The sequence below is a fragment of the Gopherus flavomarginatus genome, chromosome 9 (genome assembly GCF_025201925.1).
Source record: "Gopherus flavomarginatus isolate rGopFla2 chromosome 9, rGopFla2.mat.asm, whole genome shotgun sequence".
Lineage (NCBI taxonomy): Eukaryota > Metazoa > Chordata > Testudines > Testudinidae > Gopherus > Gopherus flavomarginatus.
The window spans coordinates 19,691,839-19,715,839 of NC_066625.1; the positions used below are offsets into that span (position 1 = coordinate 19,691,839).

A 24,001-nucleotide genomic window follows, 5' to 3' on the forward strand; every position below is an offset into this window, starting at 1 on the left:
TGACCCTCACACAAGTCTATGTAATACTCTTATCACCTCTGAAATGTGTTGGGCAGAGCTTTCAACCAGGAGCATAACTGCAGAGATTCCAAACTGTGTACACGTCGGACTGTGTTAAACTGTGCTTGTAAGAAAACATGAGAACATGTCACGTACATACCAGTGTAATTGCATGGGAAAGAGAACACCTCAGCATATACCCAGTCTGCCTGAATTCTATACCAGACACATCTTCCTCCAGAACTTCCAGCTCCAAAGACTTATTCTTCCAGCACCAGTCTTCATGTACAATGCTTACTAGAAAACATGCAGGACAGAGAAACGCTGTGATTTATAATGGTGGGAACAAAAGTTGTCCTTGTTGCATGGATGTCTCATATGACTCTGATTGCTCCCCAACAAACATTTGCCCATCCCAGCTCTCAACAATTTAAAACCCATTGAATACAGATGTGGCAACAGGTTTGGGGAGGCCTAACCAGCATCACGTAGCCATGCAGCATCACTGCTAATCCAAGCGCATTTTGCAACTGAAAAGCTGAACAGCAAAACCTTCAAGCTGTTCCCATTTCCTGATCTCATTGTGGGTGTGACACTGTGAAAGGTGCCTAGAGGAGTTGCGATCCTTTGAAAATCTCTCCTTATAAGACTATGTTTTGCTGCCAGGTTTAAGAGGGAAATCTCAGGGACCGAACACTTTACAGTGGCCTGGTAAGGGTTTCTAAAACACTGTTAATGGTAGTCACTCAATTACTATAGGAGTTGGGAGAATGACAGGTGGAAGAATTAGAGCCTGATCAATGCTATCAGTTTTGGCATAACTACTTTTACGTAAATGGCCCTTTGATTTACACCAGCTAAAGATCCAGGCCTGCATGTACAATTCCCAGAGCCTATGGGTCTTTGATTGTAGATTGATTTCAGGGCTGGATACAAAGGGCAAGAAAAGTTGAGGATATTCATTTGTAATATTTTCCAACTACTCTCAAACATCGTGTATCCAACTTGTGAGGCAAGTACTGGAGTACAGCAGGACTACAGCCAGTTTAAGGAAAGGAAGCAGATTACAGTTACAAATTTAGTTACTGAACTAGCATATTGAGAAATTCTCTCTAATCCCTACTTTTATATTTGCCAGGTAGCACATTCTCAAATGTGAAAGCCACAGAGTCCATCTTTGCTGAAAGCTGGAGGTTGCGCTTCTCTCCCTGGCGGCTCACAGACTGCAGAGCCACCATCAGATCACCACAGGAGTCTGTAAAAACAAGCGAGACAGACAAAGGAATTACAACGACTTCTAGTTTGCAAACCAAACCCGTTTTTCACATCCTGAGCTCTATGACTACAGGAAATTAATCTTTTAAGGGGATTATTTCTTAGGCACTCATTTACCAGAGCTTTGCTGTATTTTTTTAGCGAGTTTTAGTTCATTAAACCACAATATATTCTTGGGGACCAGCTGGTGATCTACTGGGAGCTGACAACCAGAGGCCCAGATTAGACTCCTGGGTTAATCCTCTACACACAAGTTGCAGGGCCTGGAAACACTGCCGAGAGAGAATACTCAGTCCCTGGAGAAGGCGCAAGGGGAACAATTTAGGTGCAACTATGACTAATTCCACAGAATTCTGACCCCAGTCCTTTCTGCTGGAGTTGGCAGACAGTTGGGGGTGAGGGTGGGTGGGGGGCAAGGGGAACCTCAGGACACCATGTGCAGCTTGTGAAACCCGCTGGGAGGAACAGGGACATAGTCAAACAAGTGTACTCTGTGAGTATGCTTGTTGGTGGTTTAGGCCTTGAGCCTACAAACACTCATGTGCACAAGTAACTATTTGTGAAGTTTGTTCTTGTGGCAGCCTTTACATTAAATACACTATCCCTGCACCAGAAAGATACACACTTGCAATCAAAACCTATTATCTATCAGCTGGTGGGTTACAGTTGTAAAAGATAAAGTAGTTAGTGTGTGCTGGAAGTGTGTTCAGTGCAGTACAGGACACACAAAGAGCCTCTGATCCTGCACACACTTAAGTAGATACATAGTTTTACTAATGCAAGACACCCCAATGGCCCCGACAAAGAGAAGTCTTATTGGACTGTAAGGTCTTCAGAGCAGAGGTTCTCTCTGTTGGCGTTTTGCATAACATAAAGCACCCTCTGCCACCACAGAGTAAGAAGTTGGCATTTACCTGGGTTAGCCCTGCCTGCAGATTGGTAACTAGTACTGATCATAACAGTGCTCACGTTGTGCATAGGCGCAGGGATATCACACTGACCATGTACGCTACTAAGAAGTCACCACCCGCGCTTTTACTTTCAAGGCAGGTCTTACCCAAACAGGAGATTTTCCCCGAAACTGATGCTAGAAACTGAGAAAAGGTCACATCCATCACTGGCCTGTCTGCAACAGTAACAGGGAACGTTTTTGGTTTCAAAGTAAGTCCTGCTCTGCTTTCAGCCTCTGGAACGATTACCTGTAGGGTACACCACATCACCAGAAGCTTTTATTTAAATGCTACAATAATTGTACTGCACACAATTTATCAGGGATTAGTGGCTGGAAATTTACTGTATATCTTAGAGAAAACAGAACTTGCCCTTCGGTGCATTTGCTTTTCAAGATTATCTGGTCACTACTGCAAAAATATAGTTCTACAGAGACACAGGTGTGAGAGAGGGAGGCCACACCCTGGGAAAAATGGATGGAAGTAAACTTCCTCTTTCTTACACTATCCAGTCTAGCTTCCTCCTAAAAGCTGCTGAGAAACCTGTGCACCAGGAAGCCACTCAACAGTTTAGTCATGATGACCTGCCAATCCCACAAGTGGCAACTGATAGGAACCACCACTTTGGTAATGTCAGCTCTCTGAGGGCCAGGGCAGCCTGTATCTACGAGTCGTCAACCATCTCCTAAAAGCATGCTTCCTAATCCTTTTCCAGTGGGAAACAACTGCAAGTTCCCGAGCTCTCAGCTGGAAGGGGATCATCATGTGTGTCAGCCTTAGTCGCGCCTTGTATCTCAAACAGACACTTAGGCTATGTCTACACTTACGCTAGTGTGTGGTATATATACACTGCTCTCCCCCAGTACAGGTATAAATAGCAGTGTAGACAGTGAGGTACTGTTTAGGCAAATAAAGCCATGTTAGAACCTTAGGGTATGTACCCTACACAGCTCTCTGCACACCCAAGCAGTGCCTCTCAAAGCTATACTGCTATTTTATCAGTGTAGCGTCCCGCTGCTGAAGCCTTTCCCTGCCAAAGTAAAAGCAGGGAGCTGCTGGAGCCTTTCCCCACTGCCTCCCTGCTGCCAGTCTTTCACTGCTGCATGTAGCTATACATACCCTGCACACCATCACCAGCACTGACAAACCCATAGAGAGCAGGAACAGGCAGACTGCAACAAGTTGTCTAACACGTCTTACTCACACGGCAATATAATAGGACAAGATGGAACGGCACACAGGATTTCAAACCAAAGACACAGATGAAAAACACCACTCATCCTTCATACGTTAGTTAGTCTATAAGGTGACACAGGATTCTTTGTTGCTTTTACAGATCCAGACTAACACGGCTACCCCTCTGATACTTAACATTCATCCTGTGTAGCCTGGTCTCCTATTTTTGCCAGCTGTAAGCAGAAAGGAGCATAGGAACTTTAACTCCATTAGAATACAGCAAACATTGTTTTACCCAGTGTAAAGGGGATAAAATACTGGGGAAGACACCTTTTCAGATTCTTAAACACAAAGTAAAACATTAAAATATTAGTTTTCTTGAGTGTCTAGAAAATTACTCAGCTTTTCACTGGAGAAGAAGAAACTGAAGCTTGGTCTTACCTGGATGTTGTATGTGCCCGATTTTGCCTTAAAACAAAATATTCCATGAGGGTCAGTCTCTGTTGTAACCAAAGATGCTTTGTCCTTGTCTTGTGGCATCATGATAACCTTGTATTTATTGAACTGTTTGACTGTGTCAGGGAAGCGAGTTACTGAGATCTGACCACACACACTGAATCTACAAATGAGATTGCCATCCATTAGCCAGAATACACAGATCCCATGTAAAGTATGTGCATTCAAGCACCATTTAAAAAGAAATATTACTAAGTTGGAGAGAGAGATATTCAGCGCAGTGCATGCCTCTTAGTTACCACAAGAGAATCCAGTAGAATTTATGCAAGTTAATGTATAAGAATAAAGTTGATTAATGGAGTTATCATGCAGTTACTGCCCAACATGTATGTTTTAAATTGACCTACACCATCCCATAATAAGCTAAGTGTTTCCCAAAACTAAACACTGAACACATTTCTCTTTAGCTACAACAGCTCATTGTTAGCACAATGTTAAGTAGTATCTATGCCTCTGGTACTACAGATCATGCACTCAAAACTTTGAAAATCTAAACCTGTCTATTGAAGGTTGGTTTTTTAATCAATTCACATTTCTATCCTTAACATCGTACTCACCCTGTTGCTATGATGTCAGGCAGCTGAGGTGTGTTCGGTGCAATTTTCACTGTAATGGTATCAAAGAAGAGGTGCTCTTTCTGTGCATGAATGGTGTACGTGCCTGTTGTTATGTTTTCAAGGCGGAAAGAGCCATCAGCTTTTGTCTTTACTATAACAAAAAGACAGGACAGTGAGGAAAAGGTGTGTAAAGTGCATTTTCTTGTCAGAGTTAAGAAAAAAATTCTCAGATGGCCTTCAAAGCTCCAGGTTACTTTTAGCGAGCATTGTGTGGCAAGATATAGTTAAAGGGTTTTTTTGTTTTTTTTTGTTTTTTTTTACTAACACAGCTTTTGTTTCTGTTTCTTACAGCTCTGTCCTTGATTTGGCAAGTTTTAGAAAGAGAAATTGTGACAAAGCTTTAGAAAAGTAAAACAATACGATTACAGCACTATTGTTCTCATAACAACAGACTGAAAATGGAAAATTAATCCAGTGACTGAAAATCCCTTAAACTTGCCAAATAAACCACAATGAAAGTGTCTTATTGCCCTCTAGTCTTTAGTTCAATCTCAGGCCCTATTCCCCTAGTTCAGTCTTACTTTAGACTTTCCCTTAGCACCATAGGTCAAGATTACTGTGCACCTTTAATTTGGTCATTCAGTGTCACAGTAGCATCAGCAACACCTTCTCCTTCAGGGCCATTCAACACCCTGCCTGTGACCGAGAAGCCCATTACATGGAAAACAGGCTGTTGGGGAGGAAAAAAAAATTGTTATATGTTGGATACAAATGTTAAACAGTGTTTGGCTGTACACTTGCAGTTAGGGCACATAGAACAGATTTTTCTTTATAAATTTCCTGTGTTTAAAAACAATTTCTTTTCACTTTCAGGACTAAATCTCTCTGATGTGTTTGCTACATAAATTCAGATCAAGATCAAAATCAAAGGCAGCTTATATCAACAGCTGCAGAAGCAGAATAGCTTTCAGCTCATTCTTTGTATTACTGTATTGCCTCTAAATCATGAGCAGGACCCACTGTGCTAGGCTCTGTACAAATACTAAACAAAATGACAGTCCCCGCCCAAAGAATTTACCATCAAAGGAGCTCACATAACCAATTTAAAAGGTTACTATGCATTTGCAACAAGGAGAGAACAAGTTCACTGATCTGGAGGACTATTTTCCTAATTTTGCTTTAAAACCAGGCTCAAGTGTCAAAGCACCATGTCACAGCGTTCAGATCTTCCCCTCTTATCAGCTTACATGCTCTACAGCTTGCTTCATACCCAAACATGGATTAGGAATTTGCTTAACACTGATCATTAGGAAGAAAACTCTGTTGGAACAAATCTGTTTCCTACTAAAACAAATGCAGTTGTTACAGGTATAAATTTACAGGGAAGTTTTTCTCTGTAAATATCTGCATTTAACCCCTTACCTCGATTTTCAAGCTGTCATGTTCTACCAAGAAATCCAGTCTAGATGGAGCAACATCAAAGGTAATTCTCTCTCCCCTGTAGAATGGTATCTGGAAGAAGATGCATTTCTTTGAGTCCTAAGCAGCTGTGGTATAATCAAGGCATTGTGTCCTATGTGGCACATTAGACAAAGTGATGCTGCACAAATCTGGCACCCCTTGGTTGCCTTACTGAAATGGAGTTGAAAACTTGCTGGAAAAATAATTCAGAAGGATGGAGGAATGGAACGAGTTAACCTTTCAGAAATGTTCTGGCCTGGCAGACTTACATTTAAGCATAATAGAGGAGAAATTATATTAGGCAACCCAAGCTCCATTGTAAGTCACATGCAAACACACACAGCAGGGAATTAGTAAGTGTTGTCCACACAATCAAGAACAGCAAATATAAACGGTTATATAAATGCTATACTCTCTTTTTAGGCATTTAAAAGCTGGCATTCAAGCCAAAATATTTTCACTAGCAGTCCTGGCATCTAGTGCAGAGGAGGATTTATAGCACACACTGAGAAGATTGCCTCATTGCAACTGCTTGCAGTTTCCTGCTAACACACCCAGCTACAAAGCAAGCAGCCACTGTAAAGAGGAAATACATTTCCTCACTGTTTACCCTCAAGTTAAGATGGGTCTTACCCTAGTACTCAGCCCTACATATTTTCAAGATGTTATCTGGTGAATAACAATGAAACACGCACTGAAGATTTCCCAGGTTTTATACAAAGAATGGATTTACACAATTTCTAGTGGTGAAAGGAGGAAAACAGCCAGGACTTCTGCATCCTATTTTTCAACTCTGTCACTGACTCCCTGTATACCTCACCCAAGTCACTTGACTGCTCATGTCTTAGGGTATGTCTACACTATGAAATTAAGTTGATTTTATAGAAGTCGATTTTTTAGAATTTGATTTTATACAGTCTATTGCGTATGTCCACACCAAGCTAATTAAGTTGGTGGAGTGCGTCCTCGCGACCGCGGCTAGCATTGACTTACAGAGCGGTGCACTATGGGTAGCTATCCCACAGTTCCCACAGTCTCTGCTGCCCATTGGAATACTGGGTTAACCTCCTAATGCCTGATGGGGCAAAAACTTTGGTTCTGAGTATATGTCGTCAGCCCCCCCGCCCCTTTCCATGAAAGCAACGGCAGACAACCATTTCATGCCTTTTTTCCGGGGTTCCGTCCATCACACTTGCTCAGTCCACTGCCTGCCTGGATGATGGAACCCCAGGCAGGCAGTAGGCTGAGCGGGCCGGCGGACAGAGCCCAAGCCTGGCAGAGGGCTCCATCCTCCAGCTCCTGCCAGCCGAGGTCCCACTCAGCTGGCAGACCTCGGCGAGGTCGATCAAGGGTGCCTGGACAGACGTGGCTATCCTCCTCTTAGAGCACCGAATGGGAGCCAGAGACTCCAGGTCGTTCTCTTCTTTAAGTTTCATCTGCCTGGAATATCATGCGAGCTGGAGGCTTCTGCCTCAGGCTGCTCTCCCAGCCATCAGCACCGCGCAGTCGCACCTACCCTAGCCTGCCCCTTGCTCCCATGGCTCATGAAGCCTGGACAGTAGCAAGGAGCAGTTTGACTTGTGGAATGACAAATCCAGAACGAAGGATTGCATGCTATGGGTCACATTAAGATTATTTCAGAGGCCTAGATAGCATTTAGTCCCTAGAAAAGGCTGCATGAAATTTTCCCCCACCCCTAACAAAAATGTTAATTTATCAGAGCAGATGAAAGGGTAAGGAACCCAGGACTAAAACTGAGAGAGAGCTTCCATATTATTTAACACATAATTGATATAATTCAAAGTAAAATTTCACAGCACGGTCTGTTCTAAGACTAAAAATTCAGGAGGGGAGTCAGAAAAAGGAACAGGGACCTGTTTCCGCACGGTTTTGAACCGGGGACGTTTTGTGTGTTAGGTGAACGTGATCACCACTACACTACGGGGCTTTGATGTGTTAGCTGAACGTGGTAACCACTACACTACGGGCTTCCCTTTTTTTGCCACAGACTTTGCCGAATGCACAGGAATGTTTTCTCTAGCTACAGAAGCTACCTAATGCAATGTCTATATCTAAGGCCTTCCTGCTCACAAAGCGGTCATGGCCCCATCCAAGGCTGACACAGTGTGGAGTGCATGTGAGACAGCGACCTGCCTCAAGCAGGATCACTAGCAAGGCATGGTACTTTCGCCGTTAAGTAAACACAGCAATGCTTTCCTGGCCTCTGCCGCTGAATGCCTCCATGCATTATGCTGTGCCCTAGCAGTGCAGGAGGACTGCATGAGCTCGGAAAACATGTCATAGCAAGTGCATTTTTTCACCTCCTAATCTGCAATAACCTCAGGGATGGAGATGATAGGGGGAGCGTACACACATTCTAGGGGGACTGCATGGTCACCTGTGCTGCTGAGTGCTGCTGCATTTGCCACGCTGGCCAAACAGGAAATGAAATTCAAAAGTTCCCGCTTTTCCTATGTACTTGCCTAGTGCATCTGAGTTCAAAGTGCTGTCCAGAGCGGTCACAATGGAGCACGCTGAGATAGCTCCTGGAGGCCAATATTGTCGAATTGCATCCACACTACCCCAAATTCGACCCAGTGACGTTGATATCAGCGCTAATCCCCTCATCGGGGAGGAGTACAGAAATCGATTTTAAGAGCCCTTTAAGTTGACAAAAATGGCTTCATCGTGTGGATACGTGCAGAGTTAAATCGATCTAACACTGCTAAATTTGACCCAAACTCATAGTGTAGACCAGGGCTTAGTTCACCCATCTATGCCGAGGGGGAGAGCGTTGCCAGATGACAGATGCTGGTCAGAACAATCTCTGATCAGTGGGCAGCTTTGGGATTTCAATGGGAGGATCAAATGCACTGATGCAGCTGCCTCACTTATATGTACTGACAGGAAGGTACAATGTTAGTGCAATCATAGCTGCGGGTGCCTCTACGTCACTAGATAAAGCCAAGGGAATGGATGCATGGTGCATTCCAACCATTCTACAGGTTGCAATGCCAAAATGCTCTATACCAGGCCCTCGCATGAGACCTAATTAGAAGACTTACAAGGTCTTTTCCTCCCTTGCTGACAGTGGATATATTTATTAGGAATTGTGAGTGAACTAAAGCCGGGTGGCGAAAGAAGAGATCTTTAAGGATACAATCCAGCAGCAGCTATCTGCAGCTTTCCAGTCTAGTACAAGCCCCAGGGGAGGTCTGTGACTGGCTGAGCTATCCAGATGAGAACCTGATTTGCTTCATAAGCACTGCCTCAGAAACCACACCACACAGTTCTTCCACCCCAACTTACTTCAGCGCCCATCTTTTTACACTGCACAACTGTTTTCCAGCTATTTCATCCAATACAGAAAGCTTCCATTAATGCTGTTTTGGCAGCTAGAAAATTATGAATTCTGGTTTAGAAAAAATAAGAAACCCAACAGCAATCTAGTATACAAAGAAGGGATGAACTTTCTAGTTACCTACCACAGTGTATTCCCCACTCGGTAAAGACAGGAAGGTGAAAGATCCATCCTCTTTTGATATAACGTTGCACAGATAGGAAAGAGACTCGTCTCTTGCTTGGAACCCATCAACTGGAGAAATGTTGCAGCCTATAATGTCCTGTGCAAATAAAAAGCAATATTACTTCCTTCCAGGGCCGCCCAGAGGATTCCGGGGGCCTGGGGTCTTAGGAGGCAGGGGGCCCTGCTTTGGCGGTAATTCAATGGCGTGGGGTCCTTCCATTCCGGGACCCGCCACCGACGTGCCCCAAAGACCTGCGGCGGGAAGCCCTCGCTGGTGAATAACCGCCAAAGCGGGACCTGCTGCCGAAGTGCAGCTGGGTCTTTGGCACTTCGGCAGCGGGTCCCGGAACGGAAGGGCCCCGGCCTCTGAATTACCGCCGAAGACTCGGTGGCGGGTCCCGCTTCGGTGGTAATTCGCTAGCGGGGGATCCGTCCACCCTGGAGCGGAAGGACCTCCCGCTGGCAAAGACCAGGAGCGGAAGAAACTCCAGGGGCCGGGACCCACAGAGTTTTCCAGGGGCCCCAGAGCGAGTGAAGGACCCTGCTCCAGCGGCCCCGAAAAACCCTCGTGGGGGTCTGAGGCAAATTGCCCCTCTTGCCTCCCCCCCCAGGTGGTCCTGCTTCTTTCTCCCATATGTTCTGTCTCCTCCTGAGTGGAGAAAAACAGTTATGCTTCACAAAGAGGGACAGATTTTCAAAAGCAGCCTCTAAAATTAAATCTTCAAATTTGCACCCATGAGTTCTTGAGCACACTTTTTTTGTGGTGGGGGGGTAGCAAATGTTTAGATGTGGAACAAGACTTGTGTGTGCCTTCAGGGGCAGAGTTTGAAAGTGTGTACACACCAGAGAAAACAACATGAATGAAATGTTATGGTAGCAAGTTTAAAGGTACAAGAATCAATAAATTCAACATCTAACAGCTGCACTGCATGTCTGTACAGTACTATTTGTAATCCTGTGGACAGGATTAATATTTTAGGCTAGAGGTGTGTTTTGGTTTTCCCCCCCAAAGAGTGATAAGCACTTGAAAATAAACACTTAAGAACAAATGCTTTCTGAACCAGAACAGTAATTTTCCTAGTCCTGTGCTACAGCAGGTGGTGGCTGGAGTTGCCATACCAAAGGAGATCAAGGTCCATCAGGTGTGGTATGCTGCCTCCAACTGAGGCCAGAGTCGGATGCTTCACAGGAAGATGAAAACCCTAGTGCTGCACAATGCTCCGCCAGAAGTTCTTCCCTGACCCCTGTGGCGCTTGTGCATTGCTGGAGAAACCCAAGATTTGTGACCCAGAGGTTAGCATGCAGGGACAGGTAACTGGACAAATACGACTTTAAAAAAATGTAGGGGATTAAATCCCCCTTCTCGCCCTCCCAACAAAAATCGTATGACTCTGACGTAAACATGAACACTTAGTTTTACATGTACTGCAACCTTAGAGCTCACACACATACTTAATCTCACTGAGCTCATGTGAGTAAAGTTAAACACAAGCAGACGTATCATAAAATCAGGGCCTTTTTGTAAAAGAATAATTAAAGGAACACCATTATTCATTATCAAACTACAAAATGTTCTCTACTTACATCCTTATTACTAATAAAATGTGTCTGATCTGTCAATACCTCTTTGGTGACTGAGGAGGAGAAAAGAAGAAACATGACTCCTTTCATGGGTTCCCCATCACTCCGCACAGAGCCTGAAACATTGTAGCCAGCAACAACTAGAGGGCCAGCGGCATAGGCATTAGAATTGGTCACTCGCACCACTGTGTTCGCCTGAAACGTAGAAGCCAATACATTTCAATCAAAAATAATAATAGGATGCCTTTTATACCGTTAAACAAAAGCAAGACAGCTAAACAATGCAACTACATACATAATATTCAAAAAGGATTTACAATCCACAGCATCATTATTCAGGGTGAGGGTGATTCAACACAGCAACAAGCAATGTGTCAGACAGAAGACCCCGCTGAAAAACTACGATTAAGTTGCTTTAACAGGAGATTGGGATGGACAGAAGTCCATAGGAAGTAAGTGTCACTACTACTAAGGCCTGGTCACCCACTGGCCATCTCAACATAAGACTGGACTGCAAACTTTCTGTTTACAAATACAAGTAGGAAGGTGCAGGCTCTGTACATGCATTTTTGATGATGTACAGTCATTCAGCCTGCTAGCCCCGTACCTTTAAAGCCCAGACTGACAAGGCAGTTTCCCACCTCCCAACTGAAATTTACAAAAAAAATTGATCTAAACTTGTTTCACTGATTCAAATCTTCTCTCATGTTCATTCCTAATTACTTAAAACAGAGTGCACTAATCAATATACACTCACAACAAACAGAAAGTCACCTCCTTTTTACCAATGCTTTCTGGGCACTAACCTCTTTCAACATCCAGGTAGGATGAGATGCAAAGATTTCATATTCTCCGGGAAGCACTTTGAAAAAAGCAAACCTGTGCAATATGAAATGTGTTATTTTTCTCAGCATTTCCAGCATATTCATAGAACAAACAGATAGCGGTACACATCAGAAAAAATATTTAAGCAAAAAAAAAAAAAAAATTAGCAATAATCCCAAATAATTTAAAACATTTTCTTCCCAAATCTACTAATACAGTATAAACTTAATAAATCAACCAATCAATCACTTGCACACATAAAACTCACTTTCCTCCAGCTTGGGTCACAGTAGCTTGTATGTTTACTTCAGTACCAGGATTTCTCAGTACAACCTGGACTCCTGCAGGACCTAAGGTTTGACCTTTGCTGAGAACCTGTCAAGATGAACAAAAAGTACAATAACTCCTTACTTAACATTGTAGTTATGTTCCTGAAAAATGCGACTTTAAATGAACCAATGTTAAGCGAATCCAATTTCCCCACAAAAATTCATGTAAATGAGGGGGTTAGGTTCCAGGGAATTTTTTTTCACCAGACAGAAGACTATACACACACACACGGTATAAGTTTTAAACAATTTAATACTGGTACACAGTGATGATGATTGTGAAACTTGGGTTGAGGTGGAAGAGTCAGAGGGTGGGATATTTCCATTACTGCTAAATGATGAACCAGCAATTGGCTGAGCCCTCAAGGGTTAACTCTCTCTCTCTCTCTACACAAGGCAGCAGGAATGAAGGGAGATATGCGCATTTCCCTTTAGTACACTGCCTTGTTAATTAGATCAGCTTGCTGAGAGGCTGCAAGCTCCCTCCATCCTAAATCCTGGTCTGTCCCCCCTGCTCTATGGAAGATGGGGTAATCAGGGTGCAGGGGGGAAGGGGACACCTTGACATTAGCCCCCCTCTTCCTTCCCTCCCACCCCCAGCAAGCAGGAGTCTCAGGGAGTAGCTCCAAGGCAGAGGGTAGGAGTAGCAAATGGCAATGGGGGGAGGGACACAGCTGAACTGCAGGCAGCTGCTGCACAGGGAACTTAGGGGTCCACCCTGGTTCCAAGCCCCCACCAGCCAGCTGCAACGGGCTGCTCTTCCTGCAAACAGTACACAAAGCAAGCAGCTGCCAAACGATGTTAGAAGGGAGCATCACATAACTTTAAACGAGCATGTTCCCTAAGTGATCAGCAACATAACTACAAAACAAGGTTAAGCAGGACGACTTTAAGTGAGGAGTTACTCTAACTTACCTAGCAGCAGCATACTGCTCCTAAGAAATAGACATGCATGTTAAAGTGATATGTGGCAAAAGAACATAAAAGAAGTCTAACCTTTCCAGTCACAGAAAACCCTGTAAACACAAAGTTAATATCGCCTCCTTTTGTGCAAATGTCATTAACACCATCCACATGGATGTCCACACTAGTTGGCTCTGGGGGAAAAAAAAGAAATTGCAAACTACATTAGAGGGTCTATTTTACTGCAGCTTTGCAGAATCGCCATGGAAATTTACTAGCCCAAGCACAGTAACAGCTTGCCAACCCTTACCATATGAAGGGACTACTGATGTTTAACTCACCTATCAAAAAGTTACTTTCCCCAGGCAAATGAGAGAATAGCCTCATTATTTTGTACACTATTTTTAGTGTTTGATTGCATTTACTGAAATGTTTTAAGCATCTTTAAAAAGCAAATCATTTAAAATCAGAAACAAGTGACTGAATAATGAAGTCATAAAATGTTCTCATTAGGGAGGTCCTGGAATATAAAGACCCGCAACTGTCAACCACTTAAAGTTGCCTTGAAACTATCCACCTCACAGACACATTAGAGTCAAGCTAGTAGGTCTTCTTCCCTCTCCCATCTAGCGACTTAAGTTTCTTCAATGAAATACAGTTAAAGTCAACGTGCACTTTTTCTGATAACATGGTAAAAGGGGAAAGTCTTGTGGCTGGTGATTTAGTCTGGGAGTTCATTTTAGATAGAAAGATATTTAATTAGGAAAACAAAACTTATTTTGTTTACTGAAAATCCTTAATGCTAGTTTCTATGTTCATTCTTCAACCTACAATTCAGTGTTTCACTGGAGTGCCAATACTCCAGCAGCCATTTTCCACATTTGAAGGAGTCCATAGCAGTAACCACCCCAAAGCATGGCCCACAGTAAGAGCCTCATGAGCCCCTTCCCCTCTATTACAAGCTCCAAAACTCCATGCACCTTAATTCTATAAAATTGAAGATCTTGGTGTCTTCTGGGAAATTTTTCTTCCCAGAAGCAGGAAGAGTAACATCTTTATAAACTAGAACTAAAGAAACACAGTATGTGTTGCTGTTCTTTAGTTCCCGCTTTCTACAGTTAAGCTTTAAAAAAAAAGTTTCAGGACACACTGAACACATTCAAGATGCCACCAATACTCTAAAATGGTCACTATTTCTACAAATGCATTCACAATTGCCCTATTACAATTTATTTATATACAAATAAGAAGCTCCTATCCTAACCACTGGACATTGGTGACATCTTTAAAACAGACACGGTCTGATTTTCAAAGGTACAGAGCAGCCACGGCTCCTATTGACTTCAGTTAATTGATGGGCACTCATAGCATTTCTGAAAGTCAGGCCTATACAGTCCACGCATTTCAACCAGTGCAAAATATAATAAATCCAGCAGCCTAACCCTTAGCAAAGGCAAACCACAAAAAAGTCAAACTTAAAAATATCCTATTCCGCGGACCATTCTCATTTCCGTCCAGAACCCCCACTCTCTTCAAGCAGTATAGCCTATACAGGTGACCAGACTGTCCAGTTAGTGGTTTTTGTTATGTGCACAATAAGGATTGGGATGAAACCAAACTAATTTTCAAAGAGAGGTACATTTAGAGCTTATCTCATTTGAAACAATTGTTTTTTCCTGCCTACAAATCAAAGCCAGTCTAAAGGAGGCAATGGAACGGCTGCATATATAATTGCACCACTTATACAATAGATCAAATACTCACCAAAGCTCCACCCAAGAGGAGGCTCAATCTTAAGAACAAAATCCCCCTAGAAAAAGAGCATAATGAGGATCTGTTTATTTAAATGGAATCATCCAGCTTAAAGAAAAACATTCAGTGCAGAGTTTCAATGTTTTAGACTGTACATAAGAACACATTAAAAACATCCAAAGCGTTATTTTCAAATCCCTGTGACTACTTGAGTATCTCCATTAAGGAACTAGGTCAGAGACCTCTCTCAACAGGGACTTCCATTTCAATGATGATATCCCCAGGAGGCCTGTGGAAGATACTAAGGCCCCAGTCCTGCCACTAGCTCCATGCAGAATCCCACTGAAGTCTACAAGGTACCATAGGCACTCAGGGATCCGCCTGTGCAGTGCTCGTTGTAGGACTGGGGCCTAAGCACTGGAAGTCTGAAAGCCTCCAAGTTATGAGGAGCATAATTTAATTAACCAATTTTGGAAAAAAAAAAAAAAAAGCTCTTATTAGAACATTTGAAGCTATTTCCATTTTTTTTTCCAATGTAAGCATCAGCTTTCCCAGTGTAACTTTGCACCAAACTTTAAAAAGACATTTCATCTACAAACAAGACTGAAAATTCAATTAGCCCATTATGTTACTGCATGGTAGAGAGACCACAACAGCTTTGGCTTCTTACCTTATCATACAACGGAATCATGAAGTAGCCATTATTTGGGGCACAATCTGTTTGGTATTTCAGAGTCCCATGCTTTGTATATAATTTTATCTACAAGAAAGAGAAAAAGATGAAAAGTTGTCTCTGAAAAACTCACATGTAAGTGAAGTCTGAAAGAGGAATTCCCAGTGAATTTTGCACCTCAAAACCATCACACAGTTCCATGGGGATAAGAGAGGGGAAATTTATGGGGGGTGGGGAAGGAGAGAAGGAGAAGAATCACACAAAAAGGTGAATCTCAAACTTGGGAAAACATGGATGAATGTTTTTAAAAGAATGCAACTTAAGAGCAAAATACGTTAAAGAAATACTGTCAACTTGAAATCCAGTCAACATAAAAAAATAGTTAAAGTGGTTTCACACAAATTCCCAAATGCTCACGCAATCTCTTTTGTGGTTTTACAATCACATTTTCCTAAGGGTGTTTTTTTGTTTTTGTTTTTTTAAATTGTTCTCTCTCCCTCTCCTGTTGCCATACAAAACTGACAAACAAAATGGAAATTAAGTGACTGGCTAGTCTGGTAAAAACAATGAACCTTGCTAAACACAAAAAGCTGTCAAATGCACAAAATGGAAAAAAGATTCTCTCTGTAGTCTGCCAATTCAAATAAGATTAGATCTTGCTAACTCTTGTAGGCAAAAACATTCAGGCAAAGTTTGATTTTTTAAGTTGACAGCCTCCCTTTAAAAGGGCATTTAAAACCCCCACAATCCTCTGCAACATAAGATGGACCTTAAAGACAGCAGAAACACATGGGGTTTAAAGACAACAAAACCAGTTTAAAAAAAATAATAGTAACACTCCTTTCAAACACATCAGCATCCTCCAATTTTAAAAAACACCTTAACACTAACTTGGGAGAGGGATAGTTTGGGGACTATTTCCCATGGAAGGCGCTGACACACAGGAGCGATGGGTGACCTTGTAAAAAAAAAAAAAAAACCTGGACGGGCAGATAAAATCCACCATTCAAACCACCAAGGGGCCTGAACCAGATACCCTCCAACTCTGGGCGAGGTCAGATACAGGCTCGCCAGCGTGACACGCACAAATCAGGGGGGGCCCGGCTGCCCCTGTGGGACAAGAGGGAGGGCACGTGCCAGCCGCTCTCGGAGCCGGGGCCTGAGCAGCGGGACCCAGGGACTGAGGAGAACCGGGGCTGTGGCGGAGGAATCCCCCGCAGGGAAGCACGGGGCACAGGGAAGGCCCCAGCCCCAGGGGGCGCCCCGGAGGCGGGGTCTCTGCGGGGACCCGGGCCGCTCACCTCGATCAGGGAGTAGCCGATCTCCACGTCGGACTTGACGAAGCCCCCGCACCCCACCACGATGTCCTCGGAGCCCCGCGCCAGGGCCCAGCACAGAGCCCAGCAGAACGCGGCCGCCCAGCCCCGCCGCATCCCGCCCGGCTGCCCACGCGGGACAGGAGCAGGCGCTGAGTCACGCTCCGCGGCTGGGCCACCGCAGCCCGGCTCTGCCTGCCCGGCGACAGGCGGCTCGCGGAGAGGGCCCGAAGGGCCGCGGAGTAGGAGCTGAAACCGCAGCCTCCTGCCATCTGCTGGCCTGGAGGATTCCCACACCTGAGAGCCCAGGCTCGGCCCCATCCCTCAATCCCGTCCCCCCCAAACCATGCCCCATCTCCCCATGACCATCCATACCCGCCCCCGCCCCATCCCCAATGCCGTGCCTTGCCCCAGGCCCTTCCCCCCATACTCCTAAAAGCTACCCCACCCCTCTCCACTCCAGGCTCCTATACCCTCAGTTCCTATATTCTGCTCCATTTCCTCTCCACCCCCAGTTCCCATCGTAAGGTTTTGTCATATAACTGCATCTAAGCAAGTGGTACAAGCCCTAAAATTTGCTACAAACTAATGAAATTCAAATACTGGGCAATGAAACACACAGCACTTCTCTAAGACCATTTTAAACCCCGCTTATTTCCTATGTCCACACTAACTTTGTGCTCTCTCTGCCTGTTATCAACATAATCACCTAGAAAAATAATTTACCAGCCCAGGTTATTTATAGTAATTTTGTTTAAAAAAAAGCTGATGTTTGAGCTCTATTGTACTTTGCTCTGGATAACCTCATGCAACCCAATGCCAAAGCAGGGACAGAATGTTTTAGATGGTGCCACTGATACTGTGAAAATCTTCCAGCTAGGGTGACCAGATGTCCTGATTTTATAGGGACAGTCCCAATTTTTGGGTCTTTTTCTTATATAGGCTCCTATTACCCCCCACCTCCTGTCCCGATTTTTCACACTTGCTGTCTGGTCACCCTACTTCCAGCTAAAACAAGGCATGAAAAGATGTACAGAAGCCAGGGATTTGCTATAAGGGGAAGCCTAGAGAATCCATCTCAAACAATCTGTTCACTGGCTTTAAGCACTCAGACCAGGGTAGGCAACCTATGGCATGTGTGCCAAAAGTGGCATATAAGCTGATTTTCAGTGGCACTCACACTGCCCGGGTCCTGCCCACCAGGGGCTCTGCATTTTAATTTATGTTTAAATGACGCTTTTTAAACATTTTTAAAACCTTCTTTACTTTACATACAACAATAGTTTAGTTATATATTATAGACTTATAGAAAGAGACTTTCTAAAAACATTAAAATGTATTACTGGCATGTGAAACCTTAAATTAGAATGAATAAATGAAGACTCGGCACACCACTCCTGAAAGGTTGCCGACCCCTGACTTAGACATTACTTAGCATGTAAACTCATCAGGCAGGGACCATCTTTCTTCATGTGTTGGTATAGTGCTTAGCTCAATAGAACCATGATCCATTAGCTCCTATGAACTATTGTAATACAAATTAATAATTATTATTAATAACAATACTGAAGGCCTAATTTTCTTTGGTGCGGAGCTTCTACCCTTCCCAGTGAGCTTAGGGCTTGGCTACACTCGAAACTCCAAAGCGCTGCCGCAGCAGCGCTTTGAAGTGTGAGTGTGGTCACAGCGCCAGCGCTGCACGTGCTCCACCTCCCTGTGGGGATTAGTTTGCAGCGCTGGGAGCTGTGCTCCCAGCGCTGAGGCACTGTTTACACTGGCGCTTTACAGCGCTGTATCTTGCAGAGCTCAGGGGGGTGTTTTTTCACACCCCTGAGTGAGAAAGTTACAGCGCTGTAAAGCGCCAGTGTAGCCAAGGCATCAGTTAGGGCTGCAGGCCCTCAGTAACTTTCCAGCTAGGGAATGCATTTCCCTCTCCAGCTCCTATATAGATATTTTCTGTGGTTTACATTAAGGGACAGATTTTCAAGAGCTCTGCACCTAGTAGCTCTCATTGTTCTCCCTGAGTATTTTTGAAAATCTGGTCAGTTCATGCAGGTGTCTCAGCCCTTGTCTACACAAGAAAATTGTACATATTTAACTAAACTTGCTTAGGGCTGATCTACACTAGAAAGGTAGGCTGGTTTAACTACATCGGTCAGGTGTGTGAAAAATCCACACCCCTGAGCGGCATAGTTAGGCCAATCCAAGTCCCCATGTAGACAGAACTAAATCAACAAAAGAATTCTTCCTTCAGCCTAGATACTACCTCTCAGGGAGATGGATTACCTGTGCTGACGGGAGAATACTTCCCATCAGCATAGCAATGTCTGCACTGAGCACTACAGTGCACAGCTGTAGCATATTAACTGTAGTAGACAATCCCTTAATAACTGATTTAGTTTAATCAGTGCAACCTCCATGGATTTCGGATTAACAGTGCATTATAACAATTTAGTTTGATTCCTCCTGAGTTAATTAAGGGTATGTCTACACTACAGAGATTATACCTGCATAGCCACAACAGAAGGGGGTGTTGGTGTAGCAACACCAGGTTGCTGAATGAAGTTAGCTAGTAGCCAGAAGCCCCCTTTCATTGACATAGTTGCATCTACACAAGGGGTTAATGCAGCATAGCAAAGTCATTCAGGGGTGCAGTATTTCCACACCCCCGGCCCTGACCCACATGCCTATGCTGCTATTGCTTTCCAGTGTACCCCAGGCCTAAAAGAGATCATTAGTGTTAATTAGTTAAATTGATGCAACTTTCTCTGGGCTGCAAGGTGAGCTAAACTCTTGGAAATCTGACCTGGGGGCCAATCCTAGGCAGTTTGGGGATCTCACTCCCCAGCAGTCAGCAGAGATACATGGGTGGGGTAATGGAGCAGGGAATGGGGTCTGACTCCCAACCCTCCCAATCTGAGCTGGACGCTTGTATCTGCGCTTTGACTCGCTGGGACGTTCCCATCGGGGTGCGGCCTCTGCTCCAAAGTCTCCCCAGGTTCGGGGCCGGTCCGTCCAGGCCCAACCCCAAAGGCCATTTGCTAGGCAGACAGGCCCAGGTTCTGGGCAGCTCCCCCGGACCCCTTCCCCGCCCCGGGAACGTCACACATTAACCACCCTGGCCAGGAAGCCACACACGCGGAGGGGGCGGGCGGCTGGAGCCAGCGCACGGGGCCCAGGCCAGCCGCAGCCCCCGCCGCGCTCCGGAGCTCGCACCATGGCTGGGGGCGGCTGGTTGTGCGGCTCCCGGGAGGGCTTCGCTGGCCTCTGGGTGAGTGAGCTGCCCGCGTCCCCGGCTGTGGGGCGTTTTCACCACCCCTCTCGCCCCCGGGCGGCAGCCGATCTCGCTGCAGCGGGGCATCGCACCGGCTGCTCCCTGCCCCGCGCTGCAGCTGGGCACGATTCGGATCTGGTACCCCGGTTGCAGTGCCTGTACATAGCCCAACGCTGGGGTCTGTGCAGCGGGGAGGGGGGCACTTAAACGCCGCCTAGTGCCTGGAGAAGGGGACCGTTCCCTCTTCCTAGCCACGCAATAACTGCAGCAACTTCCCAGCTGCACAGTGCCCGCGGGCTTCTCTCTCTCGGGTTTTCCTGTTTGCAGTGTTGTATGACAGGGCACTTTAGCTCCACCTGCAGAGTCCAGACCTTTGGGAGCTTTGCCCCTCTCCAGCCACTTCTCCTCTCAGTCATTGTAGCCAAATGGTTCGTCACCCCTTGTTGGATGGGGGGGGGGGGAGACCAACTGGTGGCAGGGGTAGGAGATGAACTAGAGCCCAGAGTGAAGGAAAGCCCTGCCCAGCAGTGTTATAGAGCTCCCGCATTCATAGATAGCACTTCTCTGCTTCAGTGACCTTTGATACTTCAAGATACTTTGGACTCATGTGGAAGTTGAAACCCTTTCCCATGAACCCTTATCTTTTAGCACAGCCCAAAGCTAATACACCACCCTGGACTTTAATATTTGAAAATATAAGCTACATGCACATAGGTGAAAAGCAGTCAAAATCTGTAATAAATTGCTATGCTGGTTGGGATACTTTTGCATCACACATTGTTTCCATCTATTACCAGTGGCAAAAATCTTTGCAATCCTTCTAATGTATAAGGCCATGTCTACACCACAAAATTGTCAACTTAACTTACGTTGGCATACAGCCACTGCAGTTATTAAATCAGTTGAGAGTGGACACACTAGGCTCCTTAGGTCAGCGGTGAGCTGACACCAGGCTCACTTGTATTCATAGGTGCTGGAACTAGGAGTGCTGGGGCTGCTGCTACAGCCGCTAGCTTGAAGTGATTTCTATTATATACCAGGCTTACAGTTTGGTTCAATGGCTCTCAGCTCCCCTGCTTGTATTGTCAGCCTTGGGCATTACGGAACAGCTCCTGAAAAGCCAGTAACAGTCAGTGTAAGTAACGCAGTGTCAACACTGACACTGCTTTGACCTAATTACATTGACCGTGACTGTACCATTTGAGGAGGTGATGTTATTAAGTCGGTGTAGAGAGGCACTTGCATGGGTGGGAGCCAAATGTAAGTGAAGACACTTCCACAGCTAGGTTGATGCAAGGCAGTTTACATTGACCTAACTGTGTAGTGGCCCAAGACACTAAAACTCCTGTTAGCTGGAGCCATTACAGGTACGCAATCATTTTTATGTGGGAAAGAAGCTCCTCAAACTGACACTATGTGTCTGAGCAAGAAATAATGGTGGTTGGAAATAAACATATTCATATTACAAAAAGCAGTATTAAAACATTAAGGATGAAACCCTTTCCCACTGAAGTCAAGGGGACTTTTGAAGTTGACTTCAACAGGGCAGGATTTCACTCTCAATATATAATGGGCCAAATTATTTTCTGAATTGCACTAAGCATTCAGTGGGGCTTAACTAGAGTAGAACTTGGCCCATGGAGTCCATGATGGAAGGATATTAAAATGGCCTTAGCCCTCCTTATGTAAACTTTACTTCAGTATACACCTGTAATGTTATATATTCATAAGATAAATGCTTTTAAAAGGGCTATGGTGAATAGAAGCCTAAAGGGGGACACTTTAGTCTCCTTGCTCAAAATTGATAAAGCCTCATAGTAATTAGCAAACCATCATGCACTTTCTCTCCTCATCAAGTGATTGCTTTCTTCTCAGCTTTGCCTATCAGCATACTGAATAGGAAGATGCACATCAGGTGTCAGTAGCCCCCTAACTGCTGAGAGCACTGATACCACCCTAGCAAGCTGCTAAAGGAAAGATAACAGACTCCACTTACATGCAGCTAAAACAAATTTATGTGATTTCCCAGCTATATCCACATCTGTCTCTCTAATCCTGTGAAAATGATCCTAGCACTGGTCTTCGGAAAGTAACCCAAGCACAGGTCCAACCAGTGCAGGTGGCTGCTCTTAATAGCCAGTGCCCCAATTTTTCACTGTGACCTACATGAACAAATTGTTGGACTCACATGGAATCCCAGTCAAGTCAGTGGGGTTCTGCGCAGGCATGGCCATCCAGCTGGGCACATCACAATACAGGATCAGGACCCAAGACCATTCAGTGGCTTAGGGAATCATAGAGGCAGCAACCTGAAACCAATCCCTTGAATATGAGCAATGCAGGTGAGTGCTGGGTTATCAATTCCAGAGACATATCTGGCAGCAAAAGCTTCAAGATTAAATCCTTCGGTCACTTGCACACCAGCCTGGAATTTCCCATAACTCTCTCTCCTCCTATTCATTACCTCCTAAAAGCTCCAGGAGAACCAAAATATCCACCCAATCCTATCTGTTCTACCCTGGTGATAACCACAAGAAAGAGTTCAAGAAATGTGGGCCAAGATTTTCAAACATGGCTGTCTAAAATTAGGCTCCTAAATGCATCTTTAGACATCTTAATAAAAGGGGCCTAATTCTCAGAAGTGCTGAACACCCACAAATCTCTCAGATGTCAATGGGAGCTGCAGTAGGGTTGCCAAGCCTCCAGGATCGTCCTGAAATCTCCAGGAATTAAAGATTAATCTTGAATTAAAGATCATCCAGGAATACATCCAACCAAAATTGGCAACCTTAAACTGCAGCTGTTCGGCACTTTGAAAATCAGGCCACTTTTATTTGGGTGCCTAAATACAGATTTGAGAGCCTCACTTCAGTCACTGAGGTTTGAAGGTTTTGGTTTTACTTCTCTGTGTAAAGTCTTCCTCCCACCTTCAGGCCCAATTTCTGTACAAACACCAGGGCCCATGAAAGTAAGGACCAAAGCGTCATTCGCTGTAACCATCTGACTAGCATAGCAGTTACCTGCTGAATACCCCTTTCAGATACCACATGCTCAGACTTGTCCCCAATGTGCCTGGTAGTTATTTCCCCCTGTAGATCCCCGTGGGAAGGAACCTTTGCTGTTATTCTCTAATTCACATACTTACTTAACATTTTTAAAATATAAACAAAATCATTGTACTGTCAGTTTCATTATGCTAACACCCTACATCCAACTATATGATCATGGCATTTTTTAAAATACATTCCATGAGATTATACATTAAAGATTTCAGGAGGTGGGGGGAAAGGAAGTAACGGAGTGCAGTTTATATACTGAATTTAACAGACTTTATCTCTTATCTAAACCCTCTCCTTAGCCTATTTTATCTTACTCAATTGACAACTTTCCACTAGCCTTCCTGTCTCCCTAGTCCACAACCTTGGAGTAATCTTTGACTCTAATCTCTCTTTCTCCTCCACATCCAGTTACTTCCTTAATCCTCTCAGTTTTTCCTCTCTAGTTTTTCCATAGCCTGTCCTTTCTTTATTATCTCTACTGCTAAAATCCCTGGCCATTCCCTGCTTTTTTCTTACTCTGCTTTCTGGAGCTTTCTCAAAAACATAAGAATGGCCATACTGGGTCAGACCAAAGGTCCATCTAGCCCACTATCCTGTCTTCCAACAGTGGCTAACGTCAGGTGCCCCAGAGGGAATGATCAGAACAGGTAATCAAGTGATCCATCCCATCACCCATTCCCAGCTTCTGGCAAACAGAGGCTAAGGACACCATCCCTGTCCATCCTAGCTAATGGTCATTGATGGACCTATCCTCCATGAACTTATCTAGTTCTTTTTTGAACTCTGTTATAGTCTTGGCCTTCACGTGCGTTATGTGAAGAAATACTT

General features: G+C 44.6%; 2 protein-coding genes across 2 annotated transcripts in view; one reads left to right on the forward strand and one right to left on the reverse strand.

The window, feature by feature from the left end:
- Positions 1 to 16,972, reverse strand: part of LOC127058150 (nodal modulator 1) — a 33,824-nt gene extending 16,852 nt beyond the window's left edge. Inside the window, exons 1-15 of the mRNA XM_050967688.1 lie at positions 16,826 to 16,972; positions 15,522 to 15,611; positions 14,864 to 14,909; positions 13,193 to 13,293; positions 12,136 to 12,242; positions 11,849 to 11,921; positions 11,085 to 11,237; positions 9,421 to 9,558; positions 5,897 to 5,986; positions 5,099 to 5,204; positions 4,475 to 4,625; positions 3,843 to 4,020; positions 2,333 to 2,474; positions 1,124 to 1,255; positions 161 to 297 (exon numbers count right to left, since the gene is read on the reverse strand). Coding sequence (XP_050823645.1) covers positions 161 to 297; positions 1,124 to 1,255; positions 2,333 to 2,474; positions 3,843 to 4,020; positions 4,475 to 4,625; positions 5,099 to 5,204; positions 5,897 to 5,986; positions 9,421 to 9,558; positions 11,085 to 11,237; positions 11,849 to 11,921; positions 12,136 to 12,242; positions 13,193 to 13,293; positions 14,864 to 14,909; positions 15,522 to 15,611; positions 16,826 to 16,957 — 1,776 coding nt within the window. The 5' untranslated portion in view covers positions 16,958 to 16,972. The remainder of the gene's footprint in view (positions 1 to 160; positions 298 to 1,123; positions 1,256 to 2,332; positions 2,475 to 3,842; positions 4,021 to 4,474; positions 4,626 to 5,098; positions 5,205 to 5,896; positions 5,987 to 9,420; positions 9,559 to 11,084; positions 11,238 to 11,848; positions 11,922 to 12,135; positions 12,243 to 13,192; positions 13,294 to 14,863; positions 14,910 to 15,521; positions 15,612 to 16,825) is intronic.
- A 3,050-nt stretch (positions 16,973 to 20,022) lies between these two features.
- Positions 20,023 to 24,001, forward strand: part of ABCC6 (ATP binding cassette subfamily C member 6) — a 49,293-nt gene continuing 45,314 nt past the window's right edge. Inside the window, exon 1 of the mRNA XM_050967687.1 lies at positions 20,023 to 20,111. Within this exon, the coding sequence (XP_050823644.1) occupies positions 20,058 to 20,111 (54 nt within the window). The 5' untranslated portion in view covers positions 20,023 to 20,057. The remainder of the gene's footprint in view (positions 20,112 to 24,001) is intronic.